This window comes from Conger conger, chromosome 4, assembly GCF_963514075.1.
Source record: "Conger conger chromosome 4, fConCon1.1, whole genome shotgun sequence".
NCBI lineage: Eukaryota > Metazoa > Chordata > Actinopteri > Anguilliformes > Congridae > Conger > Conger conger.
In genome coordinates, this window is record NC_083763.1 from 51,606,602 (window position 1) to 51,629,793 (window position 23,192).

Here is a 23,192-nt window from a genome sequence, read left to right on the forward strand (position 1 = left end):
TGCAGTACAGACCACTTGTCTCCAGTCTGGTATTTTGGTGCATGAATGCCCTTTTGTCTCCAGTTAAAAATAACACTGCTTTTTGGCATGCATTAAAAAATATAACAACCTCCTATCCCTTTCATAGAGTGGGATGGGCACAAACAATAAGCTTTTAGCTAGCTTACCTGTTCATCAAGATATCAAATTTAATCTCTTGCCATTTATTAATTTTGAATGCAAAAACCTTTTTTCCCTTGTGCAGTTTGACATATTTCTGGACCGCAGCATTGTATTTATTTATTATTATTATTATTAATTTTTTTCTGGGACAATGACCCCTTTCTTGGACTTCCATATATTGGATGAATAATGCCTGGGCAAATGTAAACACCGTCAGAGCCTCTGATGCCAAGCGAAATATCTGGATTTAATATAATCCCCAAGAAAATCGATTGTATCAAAGATTGTTAAATCCAGTGGACTGCCAGTTTAGCCCCTCTGTGAGTACAGTTGTATCACAACCCTCCTGTGCCAGGCTGCAATAGGACAGAATGAGGTAAGCCAGGCTCACACACTGCTGGCTTCTTTCTTTATCTCTAACTGCCAACCACCGCTCCCCTGTCTGCTACAGTTTCTTAGGCTAGTCATAATCCTTTCTTATCTCACCTGGATCCTAGTTCGCACATATCCAGTGGATACCAAGAGTGCCAAGAGATGTATTGTACTTCACTGCAGCAGACTACTGGCTGTCTGGCGTATATTAGTTTACATATCCAGGATACAAATCCAAAACACAGACGCCTTGAATTATCAGGCTGCAAGTGATTGTGTCTCTATGCCCTAGAAACTGTAGCTGCATCCCTAGTCACTTCGTAGCATCGTTCTCGAATAGTCTGTCCTTGTTGTTTGTCTTGGGCTAGCTTAATACTGATTGTTGTGCTGCTGGGTGGAGGTTGATGTCATTTCACATTGAGCAGTTTGGATGAGTGACGTGATGCTGCTCGCATAGTGATTCTCTGTCTACAGCCTGCGATTGCAGCCTTTGTTCTGCAGTCGATAGACTTGAAGTGCCTTTCTAAACCCCAGTGGGAAGTAGCGTGGTGTCCCGGCTTGTGATGCTGTTTGCGTGCTTAATGTTACAGTCCAGAGATTGTGCCTGTTTTTCCCTGAAAAAGGGTGTGGGATGAAATCACAAGGTCCCTGGCCTGCTTGGCCACTTCGAGGTTTGCTCGGCCACTTTTCTGGCCGAGGAAGGGATGGTGGGCCTTGCGATGGGAGCGATTTCGTGGCGTCTAGCTGCAGCTGTCTGCTAAGCGTCTGCTAAGGCAGGGCGGCGACAGTTTACTGCGATGCCTGGACTGAGGAGGGTGAGGTCAGTCCCATGGCGTACGCGGCACGACTGCAGCGGGGGTGCCGGGGAGGGGTGTGTTTGTTTGTGTGTGTTTTTGTTTATATGTTGTCTGGATGTCTGTGTTTGTCTGTGTTTGTTTGTGTGTGTGTTTCTGTCTCTGTCTGCTTGTGTCTGTCTGTGTCCATTTGTGTATGTGTATATTATTTTAATGCGTGTGTGCGTGCATGTCTGTGTGTGAGCATGCTTCCGTTTGCATGCGTGTGTCTGCATGCTTCCATTTGCGTGCGCGTGCGCGTGTGTGTGTGTGTCTGTGCGTGTGCGTGTGCGTGTGCACGCATGCATGTGGGTGTGTATAATCATCAAGGGATTTGTCTCATTGTGAACATCGGGGGTTCTTGGCAGGACAGTGGGACGGTCCTGATTGTGAATAATGCAGACCCAGCATAGCTCATGGGGTGTTGTTGCAGACGTCCAGCTAATTAAAACAAACTGTCTGGAAAGCTTTTTTTTTGACAGGGGTGCGGCTTTGGACAGAAAACTGCAGTACTTCTTCATTGTCAGGTCCCTCAGAGCTGTACTGAGGGGCAGTCCTGCCTGGTCTCCATTTACCAGTTGTCTCTCAGCTGCTTGACTCCGGTCATGGTTGCAGAGTGAGGTCTTCTGCACTTGTGGATGTCTCCATACCCATGATAATCTCATCTCTTCGCAACTTAAATATTTAGTCAGTTGGTCAGGAAACTGATTGGTTTGTCAGCTGGTCAGCTGTACCAGTTTTAGTTTCAATCGCTGTGGATGAAACTAAGGGTTTCCAACTTTATGCCAGCTGATTTTCCCTTTTTAAATTGATAAACTTTTCTTTACGATATCAATAAAGAATAGTTGTCACCGTCATTATGTTACATCTGCTCACTATATTTTCAGTTTTTTGTCCTTGATCTTAGCCCTTTGCTTGATATGGTCCCTAATTCACACAATGCTCAAAGAAGCAATTAAAATTATTTAAATTTCAGTCCCTTAATGTTTCCCTCTGTACCGGAAGTCACCTTGTCACAGTACATCTTCTTTCCTGAGGTTGGGCATGACAGGCGTCACTCCCCACTGATGACATGATGGAAAATAATAATTTAATCAAATACATAATTTGTTTAGGGGAATAAAACTGCATCCTTGACACAGCTCAGGGTTCAGAAATAGGATTTGGAATAAAGTAAATGAAGAGAGGGGGGAAAAAATGATTCTGCCAACTAGGGCAGAAAATGCAGGGCTTCTTGGGATTCTGTCTCTTGTTTAAATGAGACCATGGCACAGAAACAGTCGGGGCTTAGGGGGTTGAGTTTCTCTGTCAATGCTGCCCATCTTTACCTTGAACACAGGATCTTTTCCTGTGGATTACTCTTTCTGAAGTTATGTAAGAGAGGTTTAAATACCAGCCCTTCATTGCACTGGTAATTTCAGGCTGTGACTAAAACTGGTTCTGCCTTGTCATCCTACCCTCCAGAAATGTCTGCCTGGGCAGGCTATGCAAATTGAATTGCAGGCATGAATTTAGCTGTATATATTTAAATTGAAGATGTACATTTGGATTATTTAAAAAACTTTAACTGGAGTGGTGTTGAAAGCTGACAACCTCACAATGTGTAACATCTCATTTCTACACTGGAAATGAAAACAATGTAGATAAATGCTACATTCAAAAGCAATATAAGCTCCTTCATGTAACAGATTAATGAATTTGTAAATAATCGATGTTACTGAAGTAAGCCTCCTTTTATACCCTTGCACAATGGCATTCTTCTGGTGTTTTCCCTTATCAACTAAGGGTTGTGATGCTAACATGGCTTCATCTTATGATATCGTCCCGTTCTTTCCTGCACCATGACAGCAGAATGGCTATTAGCTGCTGCAAGAATGCAGAGTGTGTCTGTGGCTATCAGGTACTGTGGTCTTTAGAGATTTCATTGGCTCCTGGAGTGAGTCCAGCAGCCACTGAGGACAGGGCTATTTTTCTCCCGGCCGTCCCTGCCCCGGGAGCGAGGAGTGCGTTTTGCCTCACCGATTAGATTAGTGCTCACGCTCGGCCTGGCCCCAGGGGAGCCTCAGGGCCCAGGGCCAGAGAACCGCAGGGCCCGTGCGGCATCTCGTTCCTAGCTCCGCTCAATCTCAACCCGTCCGAAAGGCGTCGTCCATCACACGCAAACTGTTTTCTGCCGAGCTCCATCTCCTCGTCTCTTTAGTCCGGCCAGCTCGGTCACCGGTCACATTCGATGAAGTGTGACCGTGTTCATGGATGCGGTTCACACAGAGTTCAACCCAGCACTGCACTGAAAGAGTGAGGAGTGAAGATTATTTATTTAGCTGATGCTTTTATCCAAAGTGACTTACTGATGATTAGACTAAGCAGGGGACAGTCCCCTCCAGGTGCAATGTGGCGTTAAGGGTCTCAAGGCCCCAACAGCTGTGCAGATCTTATCGAGGTTACACCGGGGTTACACCGGGGTTACACCGGGGCTACCCCGGGGCCCAGTAATGCACCTTAACCGCTAGGCTACAGGCTTGCTCCATCATCATCTGATGATGTTGGTCGATCATCATCCATCAAACGTTACAGATACGCTGGATACTTTCCTGTAATGACAACCTTCCGGCCCTTTCTAAATATGCCTCTGTGAAGCTAATGTAATTTGAATGGGGAAAGAGTATCGGAAGCGTGTAAGAAATGACAGTTTCTCTGGGAAAGCGGCGATGGACTAGGCACTCCATTTGGTGTCCTTTAGCTGATTAAACCGTGCCGCGTCACCGCTCAGCGGACACGGAAGGGAAGGGAAGAGGGGGGGGGGGTTGAAGCAGACGGTGAATTAATTTGCTCCGTGGCAGCTGTTGGTCCCTCTGCTCGCAAAGTGCCCTGTCGGAATGGTGCCAGCCGTCTCCGAGAGAGCCACTCTGCGGAAAGGTGAATTTGCCTGTGGGTTCATCCGGTGCAGTGCTCATTGATATGGAATGCATGTCTTCTCCTCAGGCTTTTCTGTGATGCTGTGCAGTACCTCATTTAGGGTGCTGAACCCTAGACTTGAACTGCTGACTCTTTGCCTTCTTGTGCCATCAACCTTTACATATTGTCGCTCCATTCCTCAGTCCAATGATGTTGGCTGCTAGTTTATATCCATCTATAGAGGCAGCCTGTAGCCTAGTGGCTAAGGTACATTACTGGGACGGTTGGTGGTTCAAGCCCTGGTGCAGCCACGATAAGATCTGCACAGCTGTTAGCAAGGCCATTAACCCTGCATTGCTTCAGGGGGGACTGACCTGCTTAAATCTAATCAACTGTAAGTCCCTTAGGATAATCTCAATTCTTCCTGATTTGTATGGCCAAAGAAAGAACAGGCACATCCAATATACAGTTGAATCCGATTCAATAGAAAAAAACATAGGTTCCACGCACTGTAACTAATGGAAAATGCACATTTTATTACATTAATCAAGACAATAACATTTTTATCCAAATGGATCTTTCCCCAGGATGTTTTTGCATGATCCGAAAGAAAGCCAGCACTTCACAAAGGACAAGCAGCTTAATCTGTTCTGAAGCCATTTAATTTGTTCATGCTTTCAATTCAGTCTTCTTCCCATTATGAAAGGTTAGACTTAAGTCAGTTGCGGACAAACGAGAAGCTTTAAATTCTGCTGGAGCAGCAGGACGTATGTGTACGATGTGGCTCATGGTGAACAACGACTAACCTCTCCCACTGTCGCCAGCTAAGCCCTCCCTGCAACAAACACACAGGAATCTTGTAATGGGAACTGTCGCTGACGCTTCCTGTAATAAATAAAATTTAACAGTTCACTGAATCTTACAGCCTGCGCTTTAATTTGGTTGCAAGGACATGCCGTTGTAGGGAGTTGTTTGAGGTTTAAATCACATGAATGTAGCGCGTGGTGCCTAGCTTGTATTTATGTTTAATTTTTGGTACTATTTTGTGCGTGAGGCTTTCCCGGCCTGTGACTGGAGTGAGCAGTCCCCTCATTAGTGATCCTTTTCTACCACTAGAGGCAAAAAAATGCCATCAGAGAAGTTCTAACTTTGGTTAAAGGTACAGTCGGTATTTTTGGACTTCTAACGTTCAAGAGGAATTGCAGCAACAAACACGTTCACACCACAACACTGTTTATCCCACACCTTCTCTGTGAATGCACTGACCTTGAAACGCCATTGGCTGTGGCAATTAGAACTAATTTTCAACCAATGAGTTTGAATTATTGTACAGCTATACTATGTTTTGGCACAGAGTGCAGGCCTGTCAACTGCATATTTTCAAACCTGAATTTAAGGACTATAAACAGGCAGAGGGTGAGTCAACATGTCAGTCAGCCTTTTTTCAATGATAGGAAGGGATTTACAATGGTCTTGTAACAATGTTTTAACACAAAAATCTTACCTATTGTACCTTTAATCTTAGCAGGCATGCAAAACAAGAAGGTTGGTATACTGTTGAGTGATGCTTTTCTTTCTGCTTGTGCCTGCTATTTAACATACTTTGGTTTTGCTTTCAGACCCCCTAGGGGTACAGGTGCATCTATTGTGCTCCTATTGTGCATCTATCTTCGTGTGACACTACACAGTCAAGTGTAGCAGCAGTGGAGCCCTTTGTTTCCCTCTGTATTGGAAGCCACCTTGTCACAGTAGAACTTTGCTGAAGTTGGGTGTGACTGGCATCACTCACCACCAGGGATGACATAATAGAAGTACTGGCCAAGACCAGGCAAACCTGATATTTGAACCCAGGGGAAACTTACACATCCTCTTTGGAAGGAATACTCTTCATGAGCTGTTTTAGTATTTGTCTTGGCAGAAACACAGACCTTTGTGTTCATCTTGCATCCCATACCTTCCCAGTCTTCTCTCACAGGAAAAAAAATCCGTATTTACATAACTTCATCCCTACATCACTTCACCATTGTTCGTTGTGTCTTCCTGCTATCTTTTTGGATATTAGTTTGCCTAGGATGGCTTTCTTAGTGGCTGTTGCAAAAATGACAGGATAGCAGCCCGCGTCCGCTGTCAAGCCCCAAAAATGTAGTAATTGTTTAAAGTGTAAACACTTTTTTAATTGTAGATGACTTGCGATGTGTGAGTGACAGAAAGTTTACACTTGACTTGAAGCCACAGGCCGCTATTCTTTTAGTGCAGGTCCTGTTAGATCGTAGTACAGCAAGCTTATTGAGTAGCTGACGCTTGCATCATTGAACTGAAAAATCACAATATCACTGCTGAAAGATTTTGGCTCGAGCATGTTTGGCTGTCCACTTAAATTGCCTTGTGGAATAGATTCATGCTTAGAAGGGAGAAAGTAATACTGAGGTGTTACTGGTCAAAAATTATAGTATGCACACTTTTAATATACACATTTTAATATCTAATAAACATTTCCTCAAAAAAAGCAAATGGCAAGCATTGGCAAACTAATCGAAACGCATCTAGATATTTTTTTATGTTAAATAAATTGCTGTTAAATAGTGGCGGTCATATTTTGTTGGTAATAATCTGACCTGACCAAGTACCCAGTATAGAACAAATACGACATTTAAAAAGGTTAGAAGAACAGGAATAATGACACAGAACGTGAACAATGGTGTAATGTCACCGAGGAAAGGGGACGGGCAACATTTCCAGCCTCTTCTCTGCCGGATGGGTTTACAGGGACACGACGGCACCACAAAGGGTCAGGCTGACAAGCTCATTGTCCCTGCCGACATGGAGGAACAGAAACCGCACTCTAGGCTACAGCCGTCCGCTCTTACTGTAGCGCTCGCTCCCTGGGCCAACCTTGGCAAACGGGGCCAATAAGACCCGCCCCTTCTGCAGCCCAGGGAAAAGAGAATAGAAAACGGAACGGCCGACCGCAAACATGAAGCATTTCTTTTTGTTTTTTTTCCTGTCTTTCTTTTTTTTCATTCCCATGGAAACGACCGGCCTGACAGACGGGGAAGGACTGAATTTTTCAATAATTGATGCGTGCAGCTGCGGCGTGTGGGGGAGAGAGGGGCGCATGTGCGGGCTCACCTGCTGGAGGGGAGCTGTGTCTCTGGTACGCATGGTTTTTCACTGCCCCCACCCTGCTGGAACGAGACGGCAGAAATAAAGCGTAGATAGGAGGCGTAGGTGCTGCTATAGGCCCAAGACCCGGTCAAACCAGAATGTGGAGTGCCACGGAGACGCAAGAACTGCAGACAGAAATAATTTGGGCAGTGTGTAAGCCTTCACAGCTGATTTGGTTAGGAATCGTTTCTGTGCCGGCACTGCCAGGCGAGGAAAAATTCCCCGGCTTTGGCCGGATGCCAACCCATTTGCAGAATCATCACTGTTGGATATTACATTTTGCATCTTACTTCTGTTATTATTTTGCATATGGTATTAATCATTCATTAAGCTGAATGGTTTGGTTAATGAGGAGCATTTCTGTTAAATGTAACAGCAGTGCGAGTTATGCTGTTTTGTGCAGTTCTCTATTGTAAAAAAAGAGCAATTAGCTTTAAACTGCGGCATCCTTGTACAGCCAATAAAAATGTCCTTGAACGTTTTTTGGTACTGCACCCAGGAGTGATTCCAAAGTTACGATTTGATACCGTGTGACCAATTCAGTACCCATTTGCCGTTTGTAATCCCTATTCCATCATGCATCCAGATCTACCAGATCTACAAAAAGTTTCGGTGCTATAAATAGCTGCTTTTGTTCTTTTATTAAGCATCTTTTATTAAACCGCTCACTGGAATTTTCACTAATGCTTCCAAAAATGTAAGGGTTCCTGTGCAAGTCTTTCGGTGACCTATTTATACTGCACTTTCATTTTCAGTAAGGAAAAGCCCCCCCCCCCCCCTTCCCAGGTCACTTCACCAGCATTGCCCTTTCCCCCACTCACACAACTCACTCTCGTGTAGCTGTGAATGCAGACACTGTTGCCTGTAATCCACAGATGAGTCCCAGCCCTGTGCTGAAGGGATTAATGAGGCAGTACACTCTGTGGCCCTCACGTGGAACTGTGAGCTCATTGTTTCGCTTATGGATATAGTCTAAAACTATACTAGTTTTTGCCTAAAAAAAATTGGAATAGCAAAGGAGGTCAAATGTAATACCTTCGTTCACCTGTGGATGCCCTGTTGGGAGTGGTGACTGGCTCCACCCTGCTGAAAATTCCAGCAGAAACCAGCCTAAACTGGTCTAGCTGGTTTAAGATACATTTTCAACACTTCTATCTGGCTTTAGCTGGTCGATCAGCTGTTCACCAGCCTAAAGTCAACTGATCCACCAGTTTAGCCATGCTTATTCTACCAGCTTAAACCAGCCATAGACCAGCTATGGCTGGCCTTGACCAGGGAAGACCAGCAGCAGACCAGCTAAGACCATCTTAGAATCCCAGCTAGTTTTAGGTGGCACTTCTCGTCCAGTATCCAATTGTACAAAACTGATTAGGTTGGATTCTGGACCTCCTTGGATTTGATGCTTCAAGACTAATTCCTGTTTTTCTGTATGCAAGATATCATGCAAATGTATACAGTATATGACTGACAAAGCATCCAGAGAGAGAGAAAACACTGAAAGGAAGAAACAATTTAATTTTAATGTGGGATTCCAAATTGTGTTTCTATTTTGCCATTCCCACATTAGATCACACAGTGTGCAAGTTGATATTGCAAATGTTGATGCTGTAGACTCGCTAACATCTAAATACTTTTCCATCTAATTTTATACTTTTTCATTAAACAACACATTAGAAATGCTGCTAAAATCCATAATTGTGCCCTTCATAATCTGCCTTTTGTGAAAATGGATTTGTATGAATGTAGAGCTTTTTAGTTTTGTGAAAAGAACATTTTAAAAAATGTATCTTTGTTCGTTTGGATGAAAGAACTTTCCTTCACTTCTGGGGAGGAAAAAAAAAAGATTCATTTTTTTTTCCAATTGTCAACTAAAGTTGTCACATAATAGAAAAAGTAGATTTGATGAGGTGTCTAGATGTTAATTATGTTCAGCAGAATTACCCATGTAATTTCAACAAATACAGACTTATGTATGCGTAGCAGATTGTTCAGATTGCAGAATGTGTGTCTGATAGACAGTAATAAAATCAGAAACATGACCTTGTGTTCTCATGAATTGGACATTTAAGCTAAAAATGCTCCTTCATTAACCAGCTGTTCAAGTTAAAGAATTTTAGGGCAGCGAGACAAGACCAGTATTTGTCTGATGCTAAAGGAATTTGAGCAAGACATTCTCAGTAGAGTGCCATCTGCAGATATGTAAGGCATTGGCACATGTCCAGTTGTTTGTTTCTCGTCTGCGCGTGGAACAAACTACATCAGCTGATGGCCCAGAGAGGCCATTTGGGGATATGTGTATGCCACGCAACACGATTAAGTTAGCATTAGCCTCCAAAGCCGTTTCACAGCAAATGAAGGCCACAAGCCAATATATAGCTCCTCTGTGTGTCGTCAAAGTTACACACCCTTTCTCACTTTCTCAAACAAGGAGAATTTATGCTAAATTCTACTGTAAAAATCAATGTTGAAGGGAACTAGTAGCAATTCTAAGACACAGATGCACACATAAATAAATATTAATTTAGCTGACACTTTTATCCAAAGCGACTGTGGATTAGCTTCTTAATGCTGGGGACAATCCCCCCTGAAGGGTTAAGGGCCTTTCTCAGCCCCTACAGCTGTGCAGATCTTATCGTGGCTACACCAGGTCTTGAACCACCAACTTTCCGGGTCCCAGTCATGTACCTTAGCCACTCGGCTACAGGCTGTCCCCACAAATTGTTTTTACAGGAATTTAATCAGTTTATTGCTTCTCTGTTTTACTGTAAGATTGGTGAAACCTCATGATGTCACTTCTGGATGTGGGAAAAGGCTTGTCCATGACGGAATTTGCCCAGACAGCCCTTTTGACTGAGTGATGAGACCAGTGTGAGATCTTTTAATCATGAGTGCTGATTAACCATGCAGTTGGCTCTTCCCATCAATGAGTCATTTGGTTCTTAATCATGCCAATGCGGACCAGCTAAGAATTGCCCTTTAGCAATACTACGACCAGATTTTATGACTGTGTCATAAAAATCTTCCAAATAATGAATATTTTTATCGCTGCAAAAATGAGAAAATGACTATAAATATTTGAGAGATTGTGATATGACGGTTTGGTAACCATAAATTCAAATTCTAAATAGTTTTCTTATGCTTCTCAAAACATGTTCTTGCACTTAGTGAAATAAATGGTTACAGCTTTCCAGAAAGACAATTGATTTTGTTCGACATTGTAAGCGAATAAACAAGACTAAAAGCCATAAAGTACTTGAATGTGTGACCTCACAGTCATGATATCAGTTGAGTTGTCTTTTGAAACGGTGATCCTGTTTTCACGGTTCTCATCTGGGGCAGTGATTTTTCAATGCGCTTCATTGAACTACCTTGTATTCCACAGCTGTCACTGCAGTAAAAGTTTGAATTGGAAAACATGGAACTGCAGGGATTGAGATGGATTAGAACGTCAGACAACAAATGGAAACCCGTAAGGAAAACGATATAGTTTTTTATTTAGTGTAGGTAGGTTGTATGCTGGGAATGGGAGCTTACTATGTTGTAAAAGTCACAATTTTATGATCTATTGTTTATTGGAATTATGTTATTTTGACTATCCAAATAATCAGGTTAACAGTCAACTGAATATTCGTTCTTGAAAGTAATTATTATTACTGAATTATTGGAGAATAAAACATTTTGCCAAGTATTTCTGTTGGTCCCAGAACTTTTTTTTTCTGTTTAAAAGAGATACCATCACATGGTATTTGAAACTAGACAACATGTTCCTTGTTGTCTAGTTTTCAATGCAACTGGAGGTGGAAAACAGAATTGTATTCCTGAACAGGTCAGCCAAGTATGTCATGCAGACACAAACGATCCGGGTGCTGATACTCAATTTGCTAAGAAGCTGCGCATGTACAAAGTGTCTAAGAATGTACAACGCATTACTGACTCTTAACTGGTCAAGGCCGGTATGAGTCTCAGGTGGTTTGGGAAGGTCAGAGTGTTGACATAAACAGGCTTGGTCAGATGCCTTTCTACCCAAGGGTGTTGAATACACTGTGCTGGGGCATTTTCCCGGCAGCTGATGTTTGCTGTGGCGGAGTTTTCTATGAGCGCCAAGTCCAGCGGAGATTGAGCGCAGCCGCGAGTGGTCTGGCTGCAAAGGGAGCATTTTTCTGTGGAGCGGTGGCAGAGGAAATAGAGGGTTGCATTGTTAGTTCATCACTTGCTGGTCTCCAAGCCTATACTTGTTGCCAGGCTTTTATTTTGAAATGGAGCCTTTTTGTGCTGTGTGTTAATCACAGCTTGCGCCTGATCATGGTTTCTTGCAACTCACTCAGCCCTTGTTAATGCTGAATGTAATCCCTAGATCTTACTATGCCTAAAAACCCTTAATCATTACTTAAAGGTGTCTTTAAAATGTAATTAGGGGACAGTCAGTCTAACTGTCATGGTGCTTGGTCCATAAGCTTTAGTAATGATTAGGCTACATTTTGTTGATATTTTACACAATGTTTGTCCTTAATTTTAAGGTTGCCCATATTTATGAAGAATTGAAAGAATTCCCTTGTGATGTTTAGTACAAGCAGTTTTTCTCTGTAAGAATAAAACGTGATAAAATATTAGGTTGGCTGCTCCAATATGACTGTTTTTATATTAGCTTAGTCCAAGTTATCAGTTACCCAGTTATCTTATCCAGTTAAGATGATGTATGGGAGTGTTCTGGGAGGTCTAAGAAAGTAGTCGTCAAAACATTATTATTATAAGTTATTAGAAGTTATTAGAACAAAAAGTCCGCTCCATGAGAAGTATGACTTAAATTATTTAAATATTTATTTGTCATTTAAATAGCTTATTTACCAGAAACCTAAGTTCATAATTTCTGTGAATTAAAAAAAATATATATTATAATAAGTGTTTACGCTGTAAACAGATCCCTGTTTGTCTTAAGCTTGGAACTCTTGAAGCGTGGAGCACTTGGAAGGCGACACCCTCCTGAGGCAGTAGTGCTCTGGCCAGCTAGAATAATGCAGCATTCACTAGACTGGCTTACCTTCTCTGAGCACTGATGCTAACCACATGTTGTGTGTCCACATTGATTCATCTGGGAAGACTGCTGAAGAGCTTCTTAATTTTATTTAGAATTCTTGATTATCTCGTGCCATGTTCGCATTTGGTTGTGAAAGTCAAGAAGTTTGCCTTTAACATTTATGTAGTTCAGGGGGTGAAGGAGCTGGGCGTAGGGCCATAAATATTCTCGGGAACAAATAGGGATTTCTCATATTGGGGATGCCTCCTCTGTGGAAATGATGCATATGCCTATTCTAACATAATGCTTTCAGTGATGCTTACGAGTTTGTGAGGAAGGTGAGATCCCCCTCACACTTGTTTTACCACCCACATGTTACAAAATAAGGAACTGTTGTTGCATGTTAAAATAGGTTATACAGATAGAACTGTGAGTTGAAACGGTATATCCTGTTACCATAGTGATTGGAAATTACAGGCTGAAAAAAGGAATGAAAAAAAAAAAAAAAAAAAAACCCTCACCGACCCAGCCCTGGGAGACTTTCAGGGTTAACAAAACCATGAAAATAATTCAAATTCCCATCCACATTCCCATACAGTGTATCTTTGGGAAGATTCAGAATAAAACCTTTAATTTTATCACCCATCATATGGCTGAAGTGCTTTTTTTTTTGTGTGTTTTTTTTGTTGTAGAAAAGCTCCATTTATTTTTGGTCATATTTATGGTTAAACTCGCAAGACTACGGTGTTTAAGACTGTACTGGTTGCCATAGCTGACACCATTTAATTTCAAAGCAACCTCAGAAAATTTGGCCACGTTATTTCTTTCCAGCAAAATCCTCTGAACAAAGGGCCTTACATATCGGCCATCAATGTAATTTGAAATGAAAAGAGGAAGTTGGAAAGGGTGAGGGACTGGGTTGGGAGTGATAGATTGGGCCGTACTGCTAGCATGACTTCATTTCTCTCTGCTTTCAAACTGCAGGAGTCCGATTCTGATTATGCTCTCATCGCCGTGGGTGAGGGTGGGGAGTGGTGGTCCGTGCAGAGAAGTTTTTCACTTTTTAGTTTTTGTCGTGAAGAAAAATAGATTTCACCATCCCCTTTATGTCCCTTAATGCTGACATCAGTTTCTCTTTAACCTGGAGCCTGCTCAGTTTATCTTGGAAAGTTGAAGCTGTTGACAATTTTCTCTATATTGCTGCCCATCCTCCATGTTTCAGAGATGTGAATTATAAATAAACTGGCCTTTTTCTGAGAAATGTTTGTAATCTATTGCTGAACACAAACCTCTCTAGACGCCACTTCACCCCTCCTTGACCCTCTTTATCCATCCTCTTTGTTTTTACATTTATTTTTGTGTAATGTTATAGGAAGAGCTCTGCAAAGGTATGTTAGCTAGATGTTGGGTAGTTTTTACTTGCCACTGTTTGAGGGTTTTTCTGCCCACTAGGGAGTTTATTTTACCTCATGTGCTATTTGCCCTTTTACCGGGTTAACATCTTTGGGACAGTCCTCTGTGAAAAGCACTATCCATTTAAAATGTAGTTTCATTCTTCAGGATGTAATTGGAAAATTAGCTTCATCTTGTTGGGAGGAGGTAAAGTTTTTTTTAAGTCTCTGCGGTGTCCACTGACGATTGTTCCTCTTTTCTCTCCCCTTTACAGAAGGAGATCCAGGCCATGAGCCAGTGCCACCACCGCAACATCGTCTCCTACTACACCTCCTTTGTGGTGAAGGATGAGCTGTGGCTTGTGATGAAGCTACTCAGCGGGGGTAAGTGGCAAATTCGTTCCCCCCCACCCCCTCGTTGCCACCCTTCCCATCATTCCCCGGGACTCCTGAAATACGTGGCCCCTCCTGGTTTCCCTCCTTTCCCTGCCCCTGTCCCTTGTTGTCGTGCCTCCTCCCGGCTCTAGCGAAATTGGCCAAAGCTCCTTTAACGAGATCTTTCCGCCTGCAGTCCGACATCTTCATTTGTCGACTATCGATCTTTCCGGTAATTTCTTTTCTTTGGTAAGTTTACAGCTCACAGTAGAATCAAGGGAAGCAAGTAGCATTCTCACAAATTAAAGCAAGGCACAGAAATACTGACGCTTTGCTTAACCCCTTATGGACGGATGTGACCTGCGCGTTACATTGCATTGTATTTGATCATATGACCGTATTTCAAGACACATGACCGTTGAAATGTCTTGCGATTCCTAGGCCTTTCTATGGGTTTTCTACAGGGCACCTTAGTCCATAATGGGTTAAGGAGAAAGACAGGGTGTGTTTAGCTATCTTCAATCCATCTGAATTATCTCCCGTGATGGTATTGCAGTCCTCCAACGTGCACGTTTAAGAGTTTGTATGAGCCAAGGACAGCTGAGAGAAGTAGATAGCGGCCAGACTTGGGTTCAAAAAGCCTTTAAACCCGGGTCTGGTAGTGGCACAGTGCGGCCCGCCAGCAATCCGCATGACAGTAATGGTTACTCAGCGCCTGAAACGAGAGGATGGGCCCGGGAGCGGGTAATTGTGGGTGTCGATAGGCTCAGCGAAATGGCGGAGCGGCGGGTTGATTATGGGTCGAGAGGCCATGCAGATCCCCATTGTTTCCTGCAGGAGGAGGCAGCAGCCGCTCTTTTCCCAGGCTATTCTGGGACTTTCCTCACAGCTAATAACAATGCAGAGGTAATAACAGCTGAGCCGTGCACACCACTGACGGCAGATGTGAAATTAAAACATTCGGGGGGAGCTGGGGGCGATGGGGGCATCGGAGGATGCAAAAACGTGACGACCAAGAATTTTCGGTTGTTTACCCAACACTTTTCGATGGAGACAATGCAGCAGTCAGGCTCATAAACAGATGCATTTTCACTTTCATTAATCTATATTTGTGGTCTCAAACTAATCCGCAGAGGGCTGTGTGTATGCAGGTTTTAATTTCAACCAATGAATGCTGCCGAGTAATTAATTACTCGTCCTGCAACTGCATTAATGCATGACATTTAAGCAACAGTTGTCTTTTAGACAACACAAATAACAAATTAGACTTTTATACGTTATGTGTAAACCTGCAGTGCAAATTCAGCAAGTAATTAAACAAATTATATAATCAAGATCTGAGGCTCGAATAAAAAACAGCGTATACATGGCCCTCCATGGTACGGAGTTTGAGACCACTGATCTGTATGGAGTCTCAGCTCATCTGTTTAATTGTAATTCTGTCAAACTCAGTATCGCATGTAGAGTGTAGTGGACCTGTGTTTGAAGTTTATTCATCGCTAGACTGCGTTTAAAAGTTCCTTTTCTCTGACTGAAATGTCTGTACTGCTGTCTATGTGTTTTCTATGCACACATTATTCATAATTAGTAAAGAATGCAGTTTGTCAAGTTTCACAAACCATTCATTTCATCAGTCATTTGAGAGGAAGTGTGGCCACGGATCCGCTTCAGAAGGTGGAGATAGATGACGCAGATGTTTGTTGCAATGAATTACAGATTTTTATGGGCCGCCATGTGAATTACTTGTGAAAGACTTCACTGTTTTCCGTTGAACCATCGTCGATTCAGCAGAGTAACGCACAGAGTGTGCGCTCAGCCTACATGATTAATCAAATCCATCCGGTAAGCTGGCGCTAAGCTTCCTGATGCATTTACATACAAGGAACACCTTATTGTAGGATGTAGGGAAAGTAAGAGGGAAAGATGCCATCTTCATAAAAAACAAACTTGTGCTTGTATGATACAGGTGCCTGAAAATGATTTGTGCAAAAAATAGATCTATATTAGAGATTATACTATTATCAGATCAGGGACAGATTACGTCAGTCAATTTTACTTCCTTAGTGGAGGAGCCGTATCGGCTTCCCTACTATGCAATCTCTGGCTCCAAATTTTACAATATGGCGGCGCCGGTAAGCTTGAGTTTCGGGGCTTCAAACACCTTTTCACAAGCCCATGGATAGTCAGTGGGTGACGAGACTGGCACCCAGTCCATATCTCTCCTACAGTCTATGCCAGGGGTGCAGAACAAGGGCCAATTCATTTCAGGATTTTGTGCCAACCTCTGGTCTTAATTATTTAATTGACTCAATAATATCTTATCTGATGTGTATGAGTACCGGCTACAGCAGAAACCAGGAACCAGTACCCAGATAGGCCCCTCGAGGACCGGTGTTGTGCACCCCTGGTCTATGCTGTATGCTTGGTGACCCACTCTGTGCTGAGACTGTGGCGCTTGGTCAGAGCGTCCTCAGGTGGTGAGTGGAGGTCGTCCTCTGACAGCGCCCGCCGCTGCCTCGCAGCTGGACCGCAGGTGCCCCGCCCAGATGACGGACACGGGGGGGTCTCACTAACGCTGGCATAGCCACGGTCATTCCATCATCCAGCAAATTAAGTTATCCATCTCATTTCTTTATTGTGCCTCAGGGTTAAGCCAGGGAGATGGATTCGAAAGGATAGCCGTTTTATTGGCTATCATTCCGCACGCTAAACACAGATGAGCCTCTGGAGATTAAGTGCCTTGTTTTACCTTTCTGTTTAATAGGATTAATAGGGCAAGGACTGCCCCTGCCTCTCCGGTCTGTGATCCCTCTGCTCAGTGCAACGGCAACATACAAATAGGTGCTGGTTGCTCAAACACAGCCCTGCTGTTATTCTTACACCTGTCATCTGTGATACGATGCATTTTATCCCCATTTACGTCCCCACTTTGAATTTCCCAATCGTAAATCACAACCATAAAGCCTGCCCTGACGTTTCATCGTCCTCTATCTATTGTGGAAAGGGAGGCGTAGTATTTGTGTTCTCTGATGCACATTATCCACCCAGGCATGGTGGCTGTGGAAAATTCCAGATGGCTGCACAGATGAGAGGCAGATAATGGCCACCCAGTTCACTAGGGGAGTTGCTGTCGAGTGATGAATCTTGGGATATGGTTCTACTTGTGACATTTTCATCCAAATCTCAGACTGCATCCTTCTGGACTGAAAGATGAATTTTCAAATATATATATATATATATTTCTTCTTTTCATTGGCCTGGAGGTTAAACGGCCATTAGAGTAAAAGTTTGGATAAAGTCTAGGTTTCTTTTTTTTGTCCCCCCCCCCCCATCTAATTATACAGGCTTTGGATTGCCTTAATGATACAATGGAGACTGTGCAGGGACTGAGCCAAAATGATGTGCTCATTTTGTTTCTCTTAATTGCACTTTGAGGACTCTATAAATTATCCCAAACTGCATTGAAGATTATTATTAACAGATTGTTGATTGTTGTCAGTTGTTTGTTTAATTAGGATTTAATCAGGTGTTAATACATTTTTTTTTTTCAATAGATGAGTATTGAAAAACCGTCCATGAATTTCTTATTGAGAATTCCTTAATTGAAACACTGGAGTCCCTGGAGATCCGCTCAAATTTCCTCATTTACTCAGCCAGACACTTGTGAGATTCAGCTGGGCCACTTTTTTTTTTTTTTGTTGCTACCAAGACAGCATTAGGTACTGATTCATTTCTCCCCCGCTCACGCACAGGAACTGATTATAGTTAGACACCACTTTTCTTTGTGATAAGCTCTCCACCCTTGCAAATCTCTTTAAGTGCTTTACACGACTCTCTTAGTATTTAAGAGTACCAAAGCAATCGGGTCTTCTTGTTTTATTGCGCTGTGTAAAACCTCCAAATGAGCATGTGCTACGAGGGAGAGGATGATGAGGATAAACCTTTGAGACCCCGGTGATGATATGCAACAGGGTGAAGACATGCAAATCATGATTTGCGGTTGATAATACTGTGGGTACCTGCAGAAAGTTCTGAAGATGCAGAATCCCTGTTTGTGCAATGGCTGTTCATTATATTTTAGTAAAAACTAAGTTGTTTCTGGGAAAGAAAGCGGATGATGTCTGTAAAAACATACATGCATCCCCTTATTTTGCTGTATAGGGCCTTTGGTAAATAAGCCTGGTAATTCATTGTCTATCAAGTTTTTTCCACTGTGTCATGCTTGTGCTGATGCTTGCAGCGATGGCAGGGCACGGCAGGTCTGGTATAGATGTGTCACTGTGCTTACAGGCTGCGACATGCTGTCAGATTTTAAGCAAACTGCCTGGCTATAGCGGGACGCAAGGCAGGGTTTTCTATGTCATTTCACAACAAAGGCTTCCAGTTCAAGCAAGATGGCTTAAGCACACTGCCACACACAAGGCAGGTATAAGCTACACTTAGACAAAACATACACAACCTGACAGGCCAGGTTGTAATGGTGTTGAAATCCGTCTTCTGTCTTGTACTCGAAAACAAACCGTTTTTCTTTTTTATGGGCCGACAGTAATTGCAATGTCATCGGTCATTGGTGGAGCTGCAGCAGGAAATAGGGCTTCTCGTTGGATGAGGTAATTTGTTGCACATCTGTGGTGGCACATATGACTGCATATCCACAAGGCAATCATTTAAGCCCCTCTGCAGTCCCAGTGATGGGTCTTGCTTTGCTGTGCTTCCAGAAAATTCTACAAGGGGCTTATATCATACAGTGGGCGCTCTTGATAAATCTTCACAAAAAGTGCTGTAAGCTAAAGCATAATACAGTTATTGACATAAGATTAATTTTCTAAGTTCATGCACAAGATGCCTGTAGTCTAAGTACTGTATCGATATTTTCTAAAATATTTTTTTAATCTGAAGGTTTTTTATTTTTATTTTTATTTTTTTTATACAAGAAAGTGAGGGTAAATGCAAGCATAATGTAGATGCAGTCCGTTTTGAATTTGAGCTGTCATTTCAGAAGTAATTCTACATGACATCAACATAAGTTGGTAAGCCGCTGTGTTTGAAAGCAGATTTAACACTGTGCTATTTTAACTTTCCAATTAAATAATTCCATTGCAGTCGCAGCATGATATTGACATGAGAGAAACCGGTGGTTTGAACATAACGTGAGACGCAAAAATTAAAAGCTTAACCTAACCAAGAAGGTAATTCTACCACATAAAGCAGGCTACAGCCTTATCCTGTCTTAAGTGGGACCACTGTCCCCACTTCAAAAAAATGCATCTTGCTTGGCCAAAATAAAATTAAATAAAAGCTTGAACAAATGAAAACAATCTGACCCATTGAGCCTCGCTCTGTGAGCATCCAAATGGAAACTGTTCAGGTTCACAAGCAGGAAACAAAGTAAAGAGTATCCATGAAGTGGCTTTCAAAATATTGCTTTGTAATCCATGTGGTTTTACATTGCTAGGTCATATTGGGTAACAGAGAAGACCTCTGCCATTCATATTGATTTTTAAATCTGAGGCTTATTTTAAAAAAAGGGCTTATTTCCTGTTGCGTTGTGTGTATTCTATGCTGATTTCATGGTCAAATGTTTTTTTTTTTCTGTCGTGCTTTATTGCGTGGTCTGTTGTGCGCACTTTAAGCAGTATTGATTTTCTTGAACTATTATCCAAGCTCCATCTTTTGTCCTCTGTTGTTAAATCTGAGAAATTCTGGGGGTGAACTTGTGGTGAAATGATAAGGTGAAGGCTGCTGTTCTCTGATTCTCCTTCTTTCAAACAAAACCACAGTTTGTAAAGCATTTCCCTTGATGAGATGAGAAGAGTATTCCAGAAGAAGAGGGGGGAAAAAAACTTAAAGTAAGAATGTAACTGAAAATATGACTCATGTGAAAGTACTGTGGGGAATGTGTCACCATAGATTAATTGGCAACCTCCTTGACCTTCGACACACAGACATTATGGATGTACTGGAGGGAATGGAATTGAGTTGTCAGTACTAAATAGTTCTGGCCTTTCAGTCTTTTATAGCTTTTAAATCTTTTTTTTTCTTCTTTTTTTTTAGCATTTATAACATTTTTGCAATGATTTGTTCAGTAACATTAACATTGTTTGCACCTGGCACCCCAAACCCAAGGGGCGGCATGGATGGTGCAGTGGGTCACAGCAAGGAGGTCCTGGGTTTGAATCCCGGTCAGCCGGTCGGCCTCTCTGTGGAGTTTGCATGTTCTCCCCGTGTTTGCGTGGGTTTCCTCCAGGTCCAAAGTTTCCCCCTTCAGTCCAAAGACATGCAGGTTAGGCTGATTGGAGAGTCTAAATTGCCCGTGGGTATGAGTGTGTGAGTGAATGGTGTGTGTGCCCTGCAATGGACTGGCGACCTGTCCAGGGTGTATTCTGGCCTTTCGCCCAATGTATGCTGGGATAGGCTCCAGCAACCCTGCAACCCTGTTCAGGATATGTGGGTTAAGATAATGGATGGATGGACCCCAAACCCAGATACAACTTTCTAACTAGGCATTGCAGATCAAATATGAATCAAGATTCAGCAACTGCATTGCTTATTTCCAACCTCAAATGTTTTAGTAGACTGTTCAGGAGAAAAAAGACATCAGCTGTTTTTTAAAAAGGAGCTGGAATCAGGTATCAGTCATCCCTTGTTCTTGTTAATCCCATTGGCCATCTCTCTGACAGAACCCACATAGCACTGTATATACTCTATTGTAATGGTTGTCTGTTCGGTGTGTTTGTTGAATCTGACATGGCACACTTGTATGAGCCCCTTGTTAGAAAAAAGTAAGATAAGCTGCTCTGTCCCTAATTACACTCACGGGGACATGAGGAAAGCCTCTTGTTATCTCAGAGTGTCAGGGCACCTGATCACATCTGTCGCCAGGTCCCCGTGTCCGCTCCCCCTCCCTGACCGAGGTGCACTGGGGGCCCACGACCATCTGGTACACTGGGATAGTCTTTTGGCCTTCAGGAAACACAATACCGTATTTTGCATTCTTTGACGGAGCGCGGCTGTAAAATTCCGATGTTTTCAGGAAACGCTGGTGGTTGCGTGGTTAGGCGGTACCCTGATCTGAGACAGGGACACCAGTTTGTCTGTGTTCTTACTCTTCAGGTCCGTACTGACCCAAATCGAGACCCAGGTTCAAAATCAGTTAATGTCATAAATACATTGTTTATAGGGCACTAAATATATGTGTGAAGTGTCACACACAAACAGTTTAAAAGTATGAAGAATGCAGCGCATTTGTGATCTTGGAATTATAAGGTTCTATCTAGAGATCCAGATAGACCCTTATAATTCCAAGCTTACAAAATATTGCTGAATAAAATAAAAATAAAACTTTTTCCCCCCTTTTATCTGGAATGCTATTCTGCTGCTGGCATCCCATGCTATGCTATCAATTGTGGAGATTTTAGACGAGTGTGTGCTCTCCTCTGGAACACTTCAAGTCAAGCAGCTGCTTCTTCAAACAGCAGATATAAGTGAGAAGACGAGTCATGTCTGTCTTGAGCAGGCAGACTCTTGCTTGCTTGGCTAGCAGTGAGACAGTCACCCCTCCTAACAACATCCCTCCAGCCCTTGGTGATGCTGCACAAATTAAGTATGGCCCAGCATGGCTGCCGGCCTGGAATCGATCGCATCCACACATTGAAACAGTGCCTCAACAGCATGAGCCATCAGGATAACGACACAATTTTTAAGGGTCATAGCCTGCTTGAATGTATAAACATTCTGGTGGATGATTTGGGAATACTGCTTTAAGTTATCAGCTCATGCCTACAATTCTATCTTTAGTATTTCTTCAATAACATGGAGATGGAGCTAATGCAGTCAGTGAGTTACTGTTTGTCTTGAGTTCCTCCTAACCTGAAACAAATACTGTACAGTATACTTATGCCTTTTGAATTACTGAAGCTCTTATTATAAGAAAGCAGCTGCAGCTTTAATTTTCATTGCCGGGTACTTCTTTATTGTTTTGTTTTTGTATTTATACAAATTGTTTGTTGCATTGTCAGAATTCACATATAATTGTTTTGGACAAAGACCCATCATTTATTAATTTGCCTCTGTACTGCACAATTTGAGATTTGTAATCGGTTAAATTGTACATTCCCGGATTTTAATAAAGGCCATTTTTATACATTTTGGTGTCACTGTAGAAATTACAGAAATATACATAGTCCTCCAATACCAGGGCACCGTAATATTTGGGACACAGTGTGCTAACACGTGCAGAAAAGAAGGCAAGTGCCAAAACGTGTGTCCTTTGCGTGATTCATACTTTCTTGAATTACATTTTAATTGTTTGGTTTTTCCAGAGAGTGCTGTCCGTGTCTTCATTATATTTTGCCGGATTCAGTGCCCAATTATCAGCAAATCACCTTAGTTGAGCATGTTTAATTCTCCATTATCTTTCTAAAGTTGAACATTGACACAAAGTGTGTCTCTCTTAGCCATGGTGTTTATGCTGTGGGTGGGTGGGCAGATTGTAATGTTTGAACACGCCTCCAGCTGGTCCAATTTCACTTTATTCTTAAACGCTTTGTGCACAAACAAAAAGAAGAAAAGTTGGAACTGTTGTGTACAGCTGTTTTTAGTTTATTCTAATTGCCTTTCATTGCCTTTATTTCCTAGAAAACTGATTCTTCACTAGCAAATTCTTGAAAAGGTCACAATTGATGTGTGTGTTTTGTAATAAAACTAGCCAATGTTGACTTGGCTTTGGATGCTACTTTGGTGTAACATCGCCAGCAAATATTATTCATGACCGCAATGAAAGTGTCTATGCTTTCGGTAAGATTAAAATAGGATAGCCATAGTCAATTTACACACGTCATAATGGCTGATAGATCTTTATAAACGCTTGCTGTCAAGTCATGGAGCTCAAGTGCAAGAAGAGGAGAATACTCAGTGAAGTTCCAGGCTCTCACAAGCCCAGTGGGAGCTTTTCTTATTTCATATGTTGCAGGACAGTGAGGGAAA

The 23,192-nt window shown here is 42.4% G+C and overlaps 1 protein-coding gene across 1 annotated transcript in view; it reads left to right on the forward strand.

Moving 5' to 3' along the window:
• Positions 1-23,192, forward strand: part of oxsr1b (oxidative stress responsive kinase 1b) — a 74,282-nt gene that overhangs the window by 13,738 nt on the left and 37,352 nt on the right. The window contains exon 4 of the mRNA XM_061238761.1: positions 14,108-14,216. Within this exon, the coding sequence (XP_061094745.1) occupies positions 14,108-14,216 (109 nt within the window). The remainder of the gene's footprint in view (positions 1-14,107; positions 14,217-23,192) is intronic.